Source organism: Cryptotermes secundus, unplaced genomic scaffold, assembly GCF_002891405.2.
Source record: "Cryptotermes secundus unplaced genomic scaffold, Csec_1.0 scaffold344, whole genome shotgun sequence".
In the NCBI taxonomy this organism is placed as follows: Eukaryota; Metazoa; Arthropoda; class Insecta; order Blattodea; family Kalotermitidae; genus Cryptotermes; species Cryptotermes secundus.
Window position 1 is genome coordinate 1,620,880 of NW_019742446.1, and position 19,138 is coordinate 1,640,017.

General features: G+C 40.4%; 1 protein-coding gene across 3 annotated transcripts in view; it reads left to right on the forward strand.

Annotated features, from left to right (window-relative positions):
- The window catches only part of LOC111873177 (gamma-aminobutyric acid type B receptor subunit 2), a 691,722-nt gene that overhangs the window by 477,628 nt on the left and 194,956 nt on the right, over nucleotides 1–19,138 (forward strand). For all 3 annotated transcript variants that reach the window (XM_023867674.2, XM_033754991.1, XM_033754992.1), the window contains exon 3: nucleotides 4,027–4,164. In XM_023867674.2, the coding sequence (XP_023723442.1) occupies nucleotides 4,027–4,164 (138 nt within the window). The remainder of the gene's footprint in view (nucleotides 1–4,026; nucleotides 4,165–19,138) is intronic.

Below are 19,138 nucleotides of genomic sequence, written 5' to 3' on the forward strand. Positions count from 1 at the left end.
ATTAGATACAATGCATAATATTTCACAGAACGCGTACAGTAATGCCCAGAGAGAAAGAAAGGTCATGCGCATGTATAATATTGATTTTGTTTTACATCAGTCAGGTTGGTCCCATGTGTCAGGTACAACAAAAGCAGCAACAACATGCTTCATTTATTCTGCAGTGATAACGCATTCACATCACTACGCAAAAATAGTATTAGCTCCCTATGGTCCAGTGATCCACTTGGTTGGTTTGTAGGTTATTTGGCGGAAAATTAGTTTAAAATATGATTTCTGTGTATTAGACTGAAAATTACATAGGAGAAAGTGATTATGGCTTGTTTCGAAATACTATTCCATCACTGGCCTTGAATGAATGATGGAAAACCAGGAAAATATCAGTAACGTTAGAATTTAAACCAGATACTTCTGGAATACAAGCCAGTTGCGCAAGTGCCTATCTAACCTTCTCTCTTATTACTCTTATTATGAAGCGCGTGGACACAATGTTAAGACACTGATTATCTGCCTTTTATTACATTTTCTAACGTTCCCCAAACCTTAAGAATATCGACCCATATACTTTGCTTCTAGCGTTTTAAACAATATATGTTATATGTAAAGCTAAAATTGTCCCTGTGCTCAACTGATTAAGTAACACGCCCTGAAGGCGCATGGGGGAGTGGATGTATAAACCTATAATTTCTTGAACCCGTGACTAGTTGGATGTGAGTGATCAGTTTCACGCCCCAGCTGCTTTACTCCTGGGGAAAAGCTCCTGTAAATATTGGATAGGAGACTGGGTGGCCCTCAGAGCCTGTCTAGAAGACGTGGAGAAAAGAAAATTCATGATCCTACCGGGACTCGAACTTCAACTTCTCGGTCGTCCAGCCCGTAGCCAGTCGCTATACCGACTAGGCTATCCCGGCTCCTTCTGTTATATGTTTCTCTTGTAATTATTCGTCAAGTAAATGTTGGGTTAGTAATGGCGTGTGACGACTGCATGATGCCTGGACAGAGCAGGCAAAAGGAATCCCGCTAAAATTCCGATTTAAGGTAACAACGCCTTGACGAGATTCAGTTCGGTTATCTATTAAATTCAAGCCGCGTATGCTAATTTCTAAGTTTTGTTTCTATTTAAATTATTTAAACAGAATTTTAGTACAATTGTTAATACTCTTTTCTTTGTGGAAACAGAGATTCCGACACGTAGTGCGGCCTATAGGCTGTGCCATAGCTCAAGCGGTTAGTCGCTGGCTTCCCACCGCTGAAGCCCGGATTCGATCCCGAGTCTGGTCAAATGGGATTTGTGGTGGACAAAGTGGCGCTGGGGTGGGTTTTCTCCGAGTACTTCGGTTTCCCCTGCCAATCATCATTCGAATAATTGCTTCACAATCACCCCCCCATCATCTGGGGCTGGTACAATATGCCAGGCGTGGCCGCAGTACAAGGGACTTAGTCCCACCCCACTAGCAATAAAAAAAATAGTGCGCCCTATCCTTTAGACACTTTCAGTGTTCAGAGCTCTGCTGAGTATATGAAACGCTGCATGTATAGGAGATTAATATACGTAAGTACTAGCTTCACCCCAGTTATAGTAATTAGTTTCAGATGTACGAGTATAATTTATTTATTATATAACACTTCACTTATCACCGTGATTTTAATAACCATGATAGCTCCTACTCACTACAGCTGCTGTGCTTTTCTCGTGATGTAATACCATTAATGAGGTTTGTTGAAGCTAGCAACACTAGGTAAGTAAAGCAAAAGAATAAGTTGTCTCTGGGCATACAATTAATTAAATACCGCGCCATAAAGACGTGTGGACTGGAAGGGGTTATAATCCCACCATTCTTGACTTCAGCAATAGATTGAGGTGGATGGCCAGCTTTACTCCCCGGCCGCTTTAACTCTTTGGATAGAGTTAGCGGTACACATTGTAGTCTATGTTTGGTTCCAGAGACAATCTGAACCCTGTGGAGAGAGAAAAATCTCTTACCCCTTCCAGGAAAGAACCCCAACTGCGAAGCACATAAACTCTCGCTATATCGACCGAGCTATCTCGGCTCCAGTAACATTTTACTTGTAGGGCATAGAAAGATGGCTGTTTCTTACAGTGACAGAACAAACTGATTCAGCACAAAAGTTTTTTGGTGGTACCGGATTAGGATTTTTGAATTGATCTCCAGTTCTCCTTACAATTCTTGCAAAATCTCGCTTCTTAGATAAATACATTTATCAGGTAATAAAACATCTTTAAATATCCTTACTGGACTACCAGCCGTTAGACATACTTTCATGGAGTTTTGTTTTATGTTACAACAAGCTTTAGTTTTGTATACAAAGCAAGGAATTAATTGTGGCCGCTCCCAATAGCTTCCTAACGAATTCCTCCGAGAGGATAAATATGATAACTGCAACCAGCTGAAGCAGACAATTGATTCTAAAATCTCTATTGACTACGCTCGATTACTTCATACCACAGTTTCACAAACTTACGGTCCACGGACCGCTAGTGGTCCGTGAAAAAATTTGAAATTGTACGCATCCATCATCGAGGTGAAAGTGACTTCATTCTATCTTATTGAACAGGTACGAGTTAACTCTATTTTTAGCCTACTTCACAAAAACATTGTTATATAGAAATAAATTTGTGATTGGTGTGGCAAAATCTTTTTATTGGACTGTTTTAATTTAAAAATCGTGGGTGTGTAAGTGCTGGCTGAACTTCGCTAACGCTCTCTTCAAATTTTATAAGATATTTCTTTTACTATTCCGATTGACCATCAAAGGAAATCCAGGCAATAAGCGACCCGTGGTGCAAATATGATGGGAACCGCTTCTTGAAACCAGTGAATAGTGCTGACAAAAGTTTGGGAAGGAAAAGTTCCACTGTACTATAATAGTAACGCAGAAACCTGAATTCCAAACTTGGGATGCAAGCTGGGCTTCAGAACGTCATTGGGTACATAAAAATGGTGTAATGATTGAAGTGGTATTGGGAATTTCTCTGCTTTAAGAGTAGTGTCTTCTGGGCTATAACGCCGTGTAGTCCGTTGGAAGCCAACCGACGTTTCGGAGGAACATATCACCAACCTGAAGATGGAGGTGACATGTTCCTCCGAAATGTTGGTTGGCGTCCAACGGAGGAACATATCACCAACCTGAAGATGGAGGTGACATGTTCCTCCGAAATGTCGGTTGGCTTCTAACGGAGGAACATATCACCAACCTGAAGATGGAGGTGACATGGTCCTCCGAAATGTCGGTTGGCTTCCAACGGAGGAACATATCACCATCCTGAAGATGGAGGTGACATGTTCCTCCGAAACGTCGGTTGGCTTCCAACGGACTACACAGCGCTATAGCCCAGAAGACAGTATTCTCTAAAGCACTAATGTCGTCTGCTCGCTCGGAAGCCGGGATCGTGGGTTCGAATCCCAAAGGAGGCATGAATGTTTGGTATGTGTACGTGTTTATTTTGTGTTTGTGTTGTCCTGTATTTAGGTAGAGGGCTTGCGACGAGCTCATCGCCCGTCCAAGGAGTCCTACCGTCAGTAAAATGATCAAAATGAAAAAAAGAACCTCGACACGTAAGGTACAAGAGGAACGGATTAAGTATTTTTTTTTTTTGCTAGTGGGGTGAGACTAAGTCCCTTGTACTGCGGCCACTTCTGGCCTGTTGTACCAGCCCCAGATGTTAGGTGAGGGTGATTGTGGAGCAATTGGTGGAATGAAGATTGGCAGGAGAAACCGAAGTACCGGAGAAAACCTGCCCCAGGCTCAATTTGTTCACCAGAAATCTCACTTGACCAGACCCGGGATCGAACTCTGGCCGCCGCGGTGGGAAACCAGCGACTAACCGCTTGAGCTGTTTCGCGGCCAAGTAAGTAAGTAAATAAGCGAAGAGTTCTACCTTCTGTGATGTGAAGTCATGTACTTCGCTGGAAGTCATCCTGCGGTCCTGAGGAATATGTCGCCCTCAGGTTTCAGGAGTGAGCCAAGCAAGGAAGCTTAACCACGTCTCTGTTTCTGTTGCAGTGTAATGCTGCTGTGGGTGTGAAGGCCTTCTTCGACATGATGCACATCGGCCCCCACAAGGTGATGCTGTTTGGAGCCGCCTGTACACAAGTGACAGATCCCATTGCCAAGGCGTCCAAGCGGTGGCATCTCACTCAGGTAAGAACCACTACGCCATCTTGTAGTATTCTAATCGAGACTTCCACATTGTTCATCCTCAGTTCGGAGATAGGGATCAGCTCTATCGATTGGGCCCAACTGAGTAGGTTCCACCTGAAGACGGAGACAGAATCCAATCTCCGAAAATTTATGAAGAATACCGTCTTCTGGGATGTGGCGCCGTGTAGATGTATAAACCGACGTTTCGGAGGAAAATATCGCCTCCAACTTCAGGGCATAAGAAATCAGCGAGCGAGGAACCAACGTGAGCAGGTGGCTGCTTTTGTGTATGTTTTTTTTTTAGTTTAGCGATACAATATTGGCTTACGATTGTAGATTTTACTCTAAAATCTGTCAAGATTCGCTTAGGGGGGGCGTGTAGTCTATCTGGGTCCGCTCGTCACGGTGGCCACTGATTGGCCTATTGTAACCTGCCCCGGGTGATTATGATGATGGAGAATTTGGTGGAATGAAGATTGGAAGGGGAAACCGAAGTACTCGGAGAAAACCCGCCCCAGCGCCACTTTGTCCTCCAGAAATCCCACTTGACCAGACCCGGGATCTAACCCGGACCGCCACGGTGAGAAGTCAGCGACTAACAACAGCTTGAGCTATGGCGCCGCCCGAATCTGTCAAGATAATCAGAACAGAGGAAGTCATACTTGCAACAGGTTATTTAATACACAATCTATGAAGTTAGTGTTGGGCTAATGAACCCTCGGAAAGTAGGGTTAAAGACTACAAAAACGTTTTAGAATAGGAAGTGAGACAAGCGATTTTACACATTAATAGTTCTCACGTTTCCTATCCTTGAGCTCCGTTCCCTCTTCTCGTATTTTCACCAGAATGTTCATTATCCGTAGCGTCCCACCCTACTTCGCTTATCAGAGTAATGAACCACGACGTCCAGGAAATTTAATGAAAATGAAACTGTGCGGGGAATGAGAGTGACAACATTGAGATAGTTCAGTAGCAAACCGGGTCGATGGAGGTGCAAGATAGGAAGAATAGAATTCTCATTTTAAAATCTGATGACATGAACTCTGGTATCAAGTGTTATAAGTCACTTTTCCTCTCCAATTTTCTCTGCAGGTCTTTAAAACTGAGATAAATTCTCAGCAACGAGCAGGAAATTACACTTTACGTCCATCAAGTTTCGTGTCTCCATTTCTTATCAGTCTGTAAAATGTTGCTGCCAAACAAGCTAAATCGTTACAACCTGAAATTAAATTCTTTTATTCTAATGAATGCTGTATGGAAATTACTTCCTGGTTACGTATTCACGTTGGCTAACATCGTCCTTAACGTAAGGCAAGGAGAAGAATCCCTGTTTGTTTTTTTTTCTTTCTTTGGTGTTACAACCCCAATTTGGGCCTTGGCCTACCTCCATGAAACTCTTTATTTCACTTCGGTTTACTACATCTTAAACATTCGGTAGGACTCCTTGGGCGGGTGATTAGCTCGTCGCAAGGCCTCTATGTGTACACAAACACAGAAAAACGCACACACACAAGCACTTAACGTTCATGCCCTGAGTGGCATTCGAACCCATGTTCCCGGCTTTCGAGTGAGCGAAAACTGTACATGTCTTAGACCGCTCGGCTAGCTTGACCAGCCCCTTTTGCTTAGTTCATATATTAAATTCGGCAAAGCTTTAATGTGTTCCACAATATGCATACGTCAGAGTCAGGTTATGCCCTTGGTTCCCGTGAAATAAACAATGATAACTAATGAGTCTTACAACGCGATTCTTACCTTGAACTAAGAATTAAAATGTAATGTAGTATGTCCAAGTAACTTACAGTCTAAGCCTACGTAGTTAGAATTGATTGCACAAGAAATGCAAACAACAAAATGATTGTATCTTCACTGCGTTTCGGATTTTGAGGTAAAGTATTGTAGTATTGAAATTACGAGTATTTAAGAACCTAATTCCAGACGCAGACCTATATCGTCTGGAATTCAGTGCTCCTTAGTCCGTTGAAAGTCAAGAGACAGAGGCCTCTGCTTGCCTCCTGCTTTCAAGCTTGGCTTATTCCTCCAAAACATCGGTTGTCTTTTGTCGGACTATTCTGCATTATAACCCCGAATATAGAACACTTAACCACCGTTGTGAGAACCTCAAGTTCGCAATTTTAGACATTTATAGATCCCTACTTTCAAAGAAGAGGAAAAGAAAGTGCTTCAATTTGACAGACCAGGCTCTACGGCAATTTCTCGATGTGCTAAATGTTTTCGTATTAAAGATCAGCGCTCCGTCTTGCAGTAGAATTGTGGCAACAATTACATATTCGTCAGGAACATTGACGCTCCTGTTGAGTATTCTGTTGGCGAGTTCTATTCTGCCCCAACGCGATCATCGCTTGAGTATGCAATCACACTCATCACCATCTGACGCTCAAATGAAAATGCGAAAACGGAGTCATTCATTTTGTTCGCGCTGGGACTTGCTGCGTGCAAGCAGACGGAGCCAACGAACCCTTAAATCTCTGTTAGAATGTAGCACGTTACTACAACACCCATACCATTCAATGCGACGACTCTTAAATTCCTGCTGCACGAAATTCTGTACGGAACCTCTTGAAAACATTGGTCTTCACTTTATCTCGCTGTGGAAACTTCGGCCTTCGAGGTTATCTTCGGATGGCCAAACCAGATGACAATCATAAAGAGATAAATCTCTTTAATGGGCGGGAAGACCCTATAAGCGCCATCTAGTTGCTCTCGGAACCGCTATATTTACACTGGATTGTGGTGGACGGCATCCATGTTTGCAACTTTTACAATATACATTATCGACGTTTGCGACAAAACACTGAGAAGTAGGCTAAAGTCATATAACGTTTTGATGGTTGATATGCGATTAACCATGATTCTGATGGACTGAATATTCGGTTTAGTCATAACATTTCACTGCAGTAACATCCGTTCATTCAAACCCTTTCAATTCATGAAATTTTTAAAATTATTTACAGTTTATACAGCCACGAAACTGAGGGTATTGCTCCACAATGTTGCCCTAGTGTAGTTTAAATTCTGACAGCTTTTCCTTCCCTGTATGGTTCCTATTAATGATTTAGAAGAAGAAAAATTTAAAACATAACATTTCTGTAGGCTTTCTTCTTTTTCGTTCTCTCCACGAAAACTTATTGCTCTACAGAGATAGGATAATGGGATGGACATAACGCAGTGACACAACACCGAGGGACGGATTTAAGGGGGAGCGACAAGGGTCTTTGCCCCGAGGCTTTCACAAAACATAAGTAGAAGCCGTTTATTTTACTGGGACATTTGCATATCTAAACGTATGAAAAGTCAGGTTGTGTTTTGGTTATTGCAAGAAATGAAAACGAAAACACATGTAATAACGTAAATATGTTTTTAATGATAGGGGTTTCCACATTCTAATTTCCACGGGGCCCCTCACAACTATAAATCCGATCCTGACAGGGCTTTCAAATGTCCTCCAACATACATGGGTTTCTGAAAGATAACTGCAAAAATGAAGTTTCTTCACAAGTTCTTGTGTGATTTGAAACTCGAGTCGGGACGTCACTTGTTCTACTTGAGACAGGAAAGATTCACACGTTGTTTATGTTGCTTACGACGTGAAAATACAAGCCAATTACCTTAACAAATCAATGACACGTGTGATGGCATACACTGCTCTCTATCTATCTATCTATCTATCTATCTATCTATCTATCTATCTACCTACCTATCTATCTATCTATCTATCTATCTATCTATTTGTCTGTCTGTCTGCCTGTCTGTCTATCTGTCTATCTATCTGTCTATCTGTCTATCTATCTATCTATCTATCTATCTGCCTCCCTGCCTGCCTGTCTGTCTGTCTGTGGCTCTGCAGTCCTTTTTCTGGACCTTGATCCCTTTTTCAGTTTCTTAACCCTACACATTCGGTAGGACTCCTTGGACGGAGGATCAGTGTTTCGCAAGGTTACTAGCTACACGCAGAATAACACAAACACATAATAAATACACACAGACATTCATGCCTTTAGTGGGATTTGAATCCACGATCCTGGCGTTTGGGCGGACGAAGACAGTTCATTGTTTGCACAGTCCGTCCACTGTGATCGGCGCACTACTGTCTAGGTTACAGAAAAATATATCGCTATTGTGTGTTCTATTACGTAAGATTATTTTATTCAGCATAAATAGGTAGAGAAAGAGTATATAACTTTCTTGATCGTTTCCTTTCTTGAAATAAACTGCACTTAACTCTTCCTTAAGGCCGCGCCATAGCTCAAGCGGTTAGTCGCTGGCTTCCCATCGCGGCGGCCCGGGTTCGATCCCGGGTCTGGTCAAGTGTAATTTATGGTGGACAAAGTGGCGCTGTGGCAGGTTTGCTCCGAGTCCTTCGGTTTCCCCTGCCAATCTTCATTCCACCAATTGCTCCACAATCACCCTCACCTATCATCTGGGGCTGGTACAATAGGCCAGAAGTGGCCGCGGTACAAGGGACTTAGTCCCACCCCACTAGCATTAAAAACTCTTCCTTAGCTTTTGTAATGATGCATACAGTTGCTAAGATTAAACACACAGCGCAGAACGATGTGATAATCGATGCAAAATGAAAAAGGAAATACTTGGAAGCAATCGAGAATAACCTAATTTGAGTTCCTGTGCCTGAATTTGTCTGCAAAGGCTAAGAAATATCATACCTATCTATCTATTGACACTTCTTTACGACTACAATCGATTATAGCAGCTCACAATCAGTGACACTCTAAGACTTGCTCATTCCATCTTCTGCCGTGATTGACTTTGTTCTGATTTACGAATCGGTCACTTCTTCAGCTTCCGGTGTCCGCTGGTTAGCACTCCACAGCTCAACACTAAACTTTCTTACGAACACACAGACTTTAACTGACGCAAGTAAAGAGATTGGTCTAGAAGTAAACACAGAGAAAACTAAGTACCGTATTTACGCATGTATAGGCCGCGTGCGTGTATAGGCCGCAGCACAATTTTCAGACAGAAATTATAGAAAAAATAATTTTCTTGGAATATTATTTCAGGAGTAGAACACCCTGTATTACTAATTATGAATATATGCAGACGTTGCAATATATATATATATATATTTTAAATGAAGTGTGATTTCGAATATTTCGAATATAAGCCGCACCCCAGTTTTCCTCTTGAATTTTTGGCGGCCTATACATGCGTAAATACGGTATATGTTACTGTCTCGTCACCAAAATGCAGGGCAAAATCATGACATAAAGATACGAAACAGGTGTTTTGAAAATGTAGCACAGTTCAGATATTTGGGAACGACGATAACAACTCAAAACCTGATTGAGGCGGAAATTAAGAAGAGACTGAACTCGGGTAATGTTTGCTACCATTCAGTCCAGAAACTTTTGTCTTATCGTCTTCTGTCCAAAAATATAAAAATTAGAATATAAAAAAACTATAATTTTGCCGGTATGTATGGGTGTGAAACTTCGTCTCTGACATTGAGGGAGGAACATAGACTGAGGGTGTTTGAGAACAGGGTGTTGAGAATATTTGGACCGAAGAGTGATAAAGTGACAGGAGATTGGAGAAACTGCATAATGAGGAGCTTCATAACTTGTCCTCTTATCCAAGTATAATTAGAATGATCATGTCAAGGAGGATGACGTGGGCAGGTCATGTAGCACGAATGAGGTAGACGAGGATTGCGTATAGGATATTGGTGGGAAGGCCGGAGGGAAAGAGAACACTGGGAAGACCAAGGCGTAAGTGGGCGGACAATATTAAAATTAATCTTAGATAGATAGAAGAGGATGGTATGGACTTGATCCGTTTGGCTGAGGGCAGCGACCAGTGGATGGCTCTTGTGAACACGGTAATGAACCTTCGGGTTCCATAAAATGCTTGGAAATTCTTGAGTAGCTGCAGAATTGGCGGCTCCTCCAGAAGGACTCAGCTCCATGAGTAAGTAATTAAGTATCATTCTTCTCTGCACGGCTCTTGTATAGTATACGGTAGCTATGGAAAAAGTCTGTTGCCTGCCTTGTACTGAATTAGTCTGTATAAATCTACCTTCGTAGCAACGTGCATTAATTCCGCGTGTATTCGTTGCATCGGGAACATGCTCACCGAACCGTTGCTCAGCATTGGTCATATTTATCACATTATTAATATATGTATGAACTACATTCTTGTTAAACATGAGCAGCATTTCACCGGGATGTTCCTTGCAACGAATTTTGTTGTAATAATGAATCTGCTTCTAAATACTCGTATATACTCGCACAGACGTCCAGGGTCTTAAGGAAATTCATATTGTACGTAAGTAATATTACCTAAATATTATATTATATTTTAGCATCCCGTTGTGTTGAGTTATCATCCTTTTTGATAGAGTGTCTGTCAATAGTACAACAATATAAAAGACATTAAAAATATATCATTCACTTAAAATTTATTTCGATACTATGATCATTAAAATCATTAAAATGTTCATAGGACACTACAAGTATACAACTTTATACATTAAAAGTGATGTTGACATTCTTTGGACTGTCTTAATTTTACATATGTTTTCTTAGATTTTTAGTTTTTCACTGCATGTTTCGACCTCACATTGACCATCATCACGTGATTTTATTTTCTAGGGAGACCACTGCACTCTAATTGTTATCCGTGCTCAATTCATGCACGTCAAAATTTAGTTCGTGGTAGCTGTATTTTTGCAGCCATTAATACTGTAATATATAACGTGTATTAGAATGACTAGTATACACTATCTTGATTTTCACTGTTTTGATATATCAAATGTTGCGATATGTGTACTTACGTTTTATTGTCATGTTTTCTTGTGTTAGTGTGCCTATTGTGGTCTTCCTGTATGCTCAACGCAGTGTCGTTGCTCCTGCTTCTATATTATTCTATGTACTATGTCTAGTGCTATCTATCTTCGAGTTCATGTACTGTGTACAGTACTTAAATATTTTACGTACATTCTGTTACCAAAAGTAACATCCTCCTGAAACTACGCCTTTCTTTCTCTGATTTTTTATTCCGCTCTGTGTTTACATTACTGCTGCTTTCGTTTGGTCAGACATATACGTGTATATCTGCTTACCTTTCGCTGAAACATGTTCCCTAAGCTCGGGTTTAGAAGCGACGTAAGGTTGTGGGAAACACCTCTCTGGGACCAAGCGGTGCGAGAAAGCTGGTATTTCTCAGTTCATCGCAAAAAAGAAATATATGATTATATCTGAGTGAGTAGCAATATTTTACGCGATCAATTTCCGAATGCCATGGGATTTCAGTCGAAGGGATCACCTAGATCGTGGGCTTATTTGAGATTAGTATAATGTCATTCAAGGCAAAGAATATGTCTAACTTGTACAATTAATTGTGAAACTACATAAAATCGCTGCGTGTTTCATGCTATGAGAGTGGCCAAGTAATTTCCGAAAGAGAATACCTCAAAAACAATCGTAATAACAGTAAAATTGTTCCAGATTTAAAATCTTATTTCTCACAGAATTACAGGATGATAACATGGAAAACGCGCAAACAGTTTCCAGAAATTAATAACTAGTTTTAAAATGAAAAACAATTTGGAAAGCGCACATAAAAAGGTACTTAAGAAAATAGTGAGGGAAAAAATTATTTGCTACCGAGGACTAGTGTGACCACACAAATAAAACAACAACCTCCGTGGCCTTAGTCCGCAAGCGAATTACACCGACCGAGCGACCGCCGCTTGTCGGCGAAGTTAGTGCAAACTTTAGCGGATAGAGGGTGTCGCGTGGTCAGCGCAACGAATTCCCACGGCTGTTAATTTCGGTTTTCTAGACCGAAGCAGTTACCTTTTCATTCAAACAGCTCCTCAATTACCCTCATAGGGCGGAGTAGACCCTGTTCCAGACCCACTGCTTCTCAGAAAATCTTGTAGCGCCGGAAATCGAACCCGCGGCCCCTGGATCTATAGCCAAGAATTCTGACCACTAGACCATACTAACCTTGCGACGAGCTGATCACTCGCCCAAGGAGTCCTACCGAATGTGTAAGATCTAGTAAACCGAAGTGAAACCGAGAGTTTCATGAAGGTAGGCCTAGGCCCAAATTGGGGCTGCAGCGCCACAGAAAAAAAAATACCATACTAAGGAAATCTGTGTTTATGAAATTCCTGCACAAACACTTCGAAATATGGTATCTTACACAAATGGCAAAACCCTGCAAATTATAAACTAATATTAATATATTAAAGAGACCGCATAAGCATAAATACTATATGTGTACCAAATAGAGATCATTCTAAGTGGGAAAACGTGTGCTGTGTACAAACCATGTAAATAGATGGAAAATATAATTTAATATTGTTAGAGAGTGCTTATAAATATTATATTTGTGTTCCCACTGTGGATAACTACCAGTCCCATCTAGTTCTTTTATTATCTCCAGCTATTCAATTCATTGTAATTATCGTTCTCTTTATTGATTTTAGCAGGGAAGACCCCACCTCGCCCCACAGATTTTTATAATTAATATACAGGATTTAACTGAAAAGTGTGGACAAACTTTGGGCACGATTTCCACACACAGAAACAAGAGAAAAAATTATTCGTATTAACATGTTTCCGGAAACGTGGAATATGGGATTTATAGCTGAATGAATCCTATGTGGAGACCGGCAGCACTTCAGCATTAATGTGTGGGAATGGATTTTAGATGATTATTTGGTAGTACCACATGTTTCACCGTATCAGCTTATAAACAACCACTACTGGGATTTCCTCACACGATCTGCGAAAGCTACTGGAAGATGAACCACTGGCGGTCACAGTACGAATGTGGTACATGAATTATGCCGTGTTCAATAACACCTGTAATTACCGTTGGGTAGGTAGAGGAGCTCCCACTGAATGTCCTCCACCCTCACCAGAATGGATTTTCTGGATTTTTTGCCTGTGGGAACATCTAAAACTCTGTGTATGCAGCTCCTGTTGACAACGAAGGGGCACGTCACCATCGCATTGCGCATGCCTGTCACACTAACTTCAACTGTCGCGGCATCTCTGAAGGGATACTGCGGTCCATGATGAGAAGGTTGAGGCGTGGATTAAATCTCATGAAGTGCATTTTGATTACTTATTATGAATGTATTCTTCCAGATATAACTCACAAATTAAATGTTTCCGGACACATGATGACACGGATATTTTTTCTTGTTTTGGTATGTGGAACTTTTCCCCAATATTTTTATACACCTTTCAAATGCACCCTACATAGCTTTCGCGAGAATTGATTGAAATTGTACCGCTCGGAGAGAGAATGTAAGAGTTTTAATAGGTTTCAAGCATTAGTCTCATAGTTCAGTTTCATGGAAATATTTCTTATCACTCTGTAACTCTAAACTTTGTGACTAATTGGATCTGTTCTTTGCCCATCTGCGTGTCCCAGTACATTCTTCTTTGGTTTATGCATGTGTAGCAACTCACTCACTCACTCACTCACTCACGGAGCTGAGCCCTAGTTGAAAAGCGGCAAATTGTGCAGCTACTGAAGAACTTCACAGCGTTTTATGGAACCCGAAGGTTCATTACCGTGTTCACTGGTCCCTATCCTGAGCCAGATCAATCTAATCCATATCATCCCATCATATCTCTCTAAGATCCATTTTAATATTCTCCACCCAATTACGTCTTGGTCTTCCCAGTGGCTTTCTGGCTTTCCCACCAATATCCTCTATGCATTCCTCTTCTACCCATTCGTGCAACATGCCCTGCCCATAACAATTAAAAGAGAACATATTTATTTTCTATATACTGCTTGGACGTTACGAGTTTTATACTAAAGCATTTTTTCGAGTTTATTCGTGAGAACCGTTTTCTGAGTGATGTAACTGCGTTCAGTGCTACAGTGATGGTCTATATTAGTTCTATAGGGTACCTCACTTCTCCCTACAAAAGGCGAGAGCGTCGAGGTGTTGCTGATAGCACTGTTCTCTTTTCTGGAGGTACGTAATTCGAATCCCGGCCGTGAGACATCATATTCTGGCAGATATGTTCGTATTTCTCATGGCAAATTAGCTGACGTAATATTAAACAAAAACCAAAACCTCTACCATCCACACGAAAATAATCATGCTCACATACTCTGTCTTCATCATTCGAGGCTATGAGATGTCTACACGTGGATCAGTTTCTTTCAATCAATAAAGAAACATAGATTTACAGAGTGGTCCAAAAATCAAACGATTGATTAATAAAACGTAAACTAAAATATGTTAGATATTTCGTTATTGCTTCCTGGATTTATAATAAAATTTTCGAAATGAGATCCCCCCTATCCAATGCGAAAATCACAAAGTTGTGATACCTTTCTACAAATTGATTGACAGGTTTAAATCTGAACATACCCGTCAATACGAGATAATGTTTTATGTCAACTGACGCTTTTGTCATGCTGTATGTGTGTGGAAACTCCTCAAATACATTGACTTCTAAACGACAAGCCATTTGTTCTGGTTTATGATCTGAGAGGCAGGAAGTAAAAGAATACTGTGAAATGGAGATCTTCATAATCATCACACTTCCAAAATAATATTGCGGTGATCAAAGCAAGAAGGAAAGGGCGTGTGGCACGGATGAGCAAGTGAAGAATGCATAAAAAATTTTGGTTAGAAACCCTGAAGGAAGGAATCAATTATAAGATATTATCGATATTATCGTAGATGGGAGGATAATATTAACTTGGCTATTAAATAAATGGCGTGTGAGAATGTGAATTGGATTCATTCAGTTGAGGGCATGAAAAATGGCGGGCGGTAAAGGAACTTCAGCTTATATAAGAATGTGAAATTTTTAGAGTAATTGAAGGACTACTAACGCCTCAAGAAAGACGATATTCAATGAAGTCATTTTATTGTGGTCCATCAGACTCTATACTATTTCTCTAGAAGTGCCTTATTATTCAAACTAACACATAGAGCACTCTCGTTCACAGAACCGCGTAAATTGCCCAGCCCAACTCCTCCACGCCCGCCAGTAGTGGCCTTGTTCAAACAGTTCCTTCCACTCAGTGCACAGCGCGCTGTTTCCTGCCTCCTCCTGCCTCATGTCAGCTGCAATACGAATGGTAATGACATCTTGACCGCTAGAAGGCGACTGTTGCTTCCATTCGATTGAACACTCAGCACACACAAGTGCCTCCGCTTAAGTTTCAAATCGACACTTAAGAGCAGCACAGACATCGCCCCTATTGACATTCTCTTTAATCATTACATTTAGAGTATGTTTTCGTATAATTTACCCTTCCTATAGATTCACAAGTATAAAATAGAACGGCTAATTCTGAATCCACTTTCGCTTCTTGCGTCTTAGCAATTTACACACCGTCTCGAAGCATTTAAATAGCATTAAGTTCTTAGAAACTGTACTGAAAACATGGCTTCCTATCACCACAAAGGATTTCATGTGTATTACATACCTTCGATTTATACTCACTGAGTATTGTGGAATTTCTCATAATATTCATACTGGGTTTCCTGATTATTGGCAGTTATTATGTCGTTTTACTGATCTTCGTGAATAAATAGCATTGAATTACTTTCATGTCATTTGCATAGAAGTCGGCGTTCATGGTTTTGGTCTCGGAAAATTACCGAATATTATCTCTACCAGACAACGACAGTTTCCTTCCAAATATTTCTAAATATTCAAACTCTCTACGTTCTACGTTTTAGCTTCCTGACAAATAATTACACATAGGTCAACGAGTAATTCGGAATGGTACCCGAGAAGTGCTCGGTTCGAAACTCGGCCGGGACATTTGCTATTCTGACTGACATTTTAGCAGTTTTCCTTAGATCTTCCAGACAAGTGCCGTAATAACATCTCAAATTAGGCCACCGTCCGTTCTTGCCGAATCCTTTCCGGCTAATTACTCATCAAGTAACTCTGTCATTTGATGTTACTTAGTTGCCTATTCTCCTCAGGCCCTCCTATCAAAATTTTGGATCCGCTACGTATCTCTCGCATATCTCATCTTTCTGCTGTCTCTAATGATGTTTCGCGAAGATTATAAATACTGAAGCTTGTTATTATGTGTTTTTATACAACATAATCTTGCTTCATGTCTGCTTGACCCAAATGTTCTCCTTATCACCCTGTTCTGAAACACTTCGAAAGTTAGTGCGTCTGCTAATGTAAGAACGTCATATAGAGCAGGTGCTATTCTAGTTTCTACAGGTTAATCCTTCCGTTTTTCGATAGGGGAAGGGAAGGGAGGAAGAAAATGGAAAAGGCATTTTCCAAAATGTAGTCTGGACCGAATGGGTCAAACATTTCCAAATTGAAGTCGGAAATTTTGATTTCTTGCCGCCCTCATTTTGTATATGTGTTTGTTGTCACATTTCGAATAATTAGTAAATAACTTCTTTTAATGCGATTTCTTCTGCGTTCTGGTGATGAGACATTAACATATGCTTGGTTTACTCTGCATTCACCTCCAGATGAAATAGTTCTGGAAGCGATTAGAACAGTGGAGATTATACGAAGCATCTACTTAGACATTAAAAAACTATGAATTTTAAACGCAGGGTTTATATCTGTTTGTGTTTCCTATGCGTCCCAGAATAAATATTATTTCCCTAAAACATTAATCGCCTCATATTTGTAGCGGTGACGCTGTGTGTTTTCTTCGATATGAATGCTCACTTATATACTATTTAAACGAACTTCATTTTTATGGAATTATTAGATTTTCAGTAGGGTATTTTATATCCGCGTACCCCGTTTCCAACAAAAACTTAAACATCATAAACTAGACCGGAAGTTGATATGTCCGTTTCCTGTTGCTTCTCATCCTCTGGATCTTCCTAATGACATATTTTGGAGCAGTGACAAAAATCAGTGACGACAAGAATACAATTATTTCTGACTATATTCAGAATAATAAAGTACAGAACAAATGTTTACTTTGTATTATGACCTGTGTTTTGTTTAAACATTTAATTAACCTAAAGAGGTTCATACACGCACTAAACCCAATGGCAACGAAAAAAATTTTTTACTGTCATAACAGAGATATGGCCTTCCGAAAATGCCATAAATTACCAATTTATTCTCTCATTTTATTCGTCTCATTTCTCTACTATGCCAATAATGCAGAATATTTGTTCAGTTGTTGATTTACTACGCTAAAATCCACACAGGGCTTACGAAATAATTGTATTTTTGAATGGAATTAATCTTGAAGATAAAATTCTGTCTGTGTAGGATTTCACAACGATGGTCATGAAGAATCTGTCTTCTGAGATATAACACCTTGCAGTCCGTTGAAAGTCAACCGACGTTTCGGAAGAACATATTGCCTACATCTTCAATGATGAAGAATAAGCCAAGCAAGAAACCAGCATGAAACAAGTATGAAGCAGAGTTACTTTCTCTGCTTGTTACCTGATTCATGTAGGTGACTTGTTCCTCCGAAACGTCAGTTCTCTTTCAACGGAATACACGGCGTTATATATTGACACGTTTTTACAAGTAGAATATGACTATAGACTGGTTCGGATTGGTAATCGAATGTATTGAACATTTATATAACGTAACTACAAATAACTACGACAGTCTCACTGAGTTGCACGTTCCAAATATAATTGTAACTACATCACACATAAAGTCTTCTCAATCTTCCTTAGCCGTTGCTCGACAGCGGCTTCTAACGTGGGACGTTCTCCTCATTCTGAGTTCCCTAACCGTCCGCGGCCTCAGCTACAGCAACCGACAACTTAGTCGCTCACCAAGCACCTACTTCACTCAACTCAGTTCAATTGGCTGACTGTCTGCGGCTCCCAGCTTGTCTTTCTTACAACATGTCGACACGGACAGCACAGAAAACACCGTACCTCATTGTTGTAGTTTGATTGCTGCCGTGGGAAATTGTTTGCAAAGCCTTTACTCAGTAATGGCTTTTCTATTTGCATATCTCGCTGACGTTGCCTAGCAACGAGTGTACCTGCCACAATATTATAAGGTAGACCTATTCAGACCTGTCTGTAGGTGCTGATGCCGTTGCTTCTCCGTCATTCATAGAGTCAGCCTTATAAAACTTTTCATAAACAACACCAATGATCGATTCCTCCCACTGTTGTGGAAATTATTCTTCATTCCAAAACAGGAATAAGTTTGTTAATCTCAAATATATTTTCCTCGAATACATTATGAATTTCAATTTTTTAACTTTTTTTTAATTTCCAAACAAACCTAAAGACCGATTACCATATTCAAATTTACCCCTTTGTATGTATGTGTTTTGTGTCAGTAATGTTTCGCATTTCTTTGTGCACATATTGCTAACTTCCAATTTTTAATAGCGCGCTGCAAGAATGTCTTCTACGTGAAGAATCCATAGTACCTACACGAAACAACAGTCGAAGCAACATAGCCCTGGCCATTATTTCCAAGATGTGTGAACTGTCTAATGAAGAAGGTATCACAGAGATCTGAAAAAATATTTTCGTTCGCTCTGATGAGGGAAATTTATTATATTCTTATGCAAAATAGATATTATAGAAGTCAAAATGAAATTCCCTACGAAACAGAGCACAAAATTTCATACATGTCTTTCAAATGTTTTGGAAAGTGAAATATTCTGGCCATCTATTGGCATCCCTGTAAAAGCCGCTCAGCTCTACACATATAATACACACAGGTATACAATAATTTACTACGGTTATGACCCACTAACAAAAGCAAACAAAACAAGCTCCTTGGCCCCTAGTCCGCAAGCGAACTATACCGACCGAGCGACCGCCGCTTGTCGGCGAAGTTAGTGCCAACTTTAGCGGATAGATGGTGTCATGTGGTTAGCGCAACGGATCCCCACCGTCGTTAATCTCGGTTTTATAGGCCGGAACCGCCATTTCCTTGAAATAGTTCCTCAATAATCCTCATGAGGCTCAGATAATCTGGTAGCGCTGGAAATATAACCCAGGACCTTT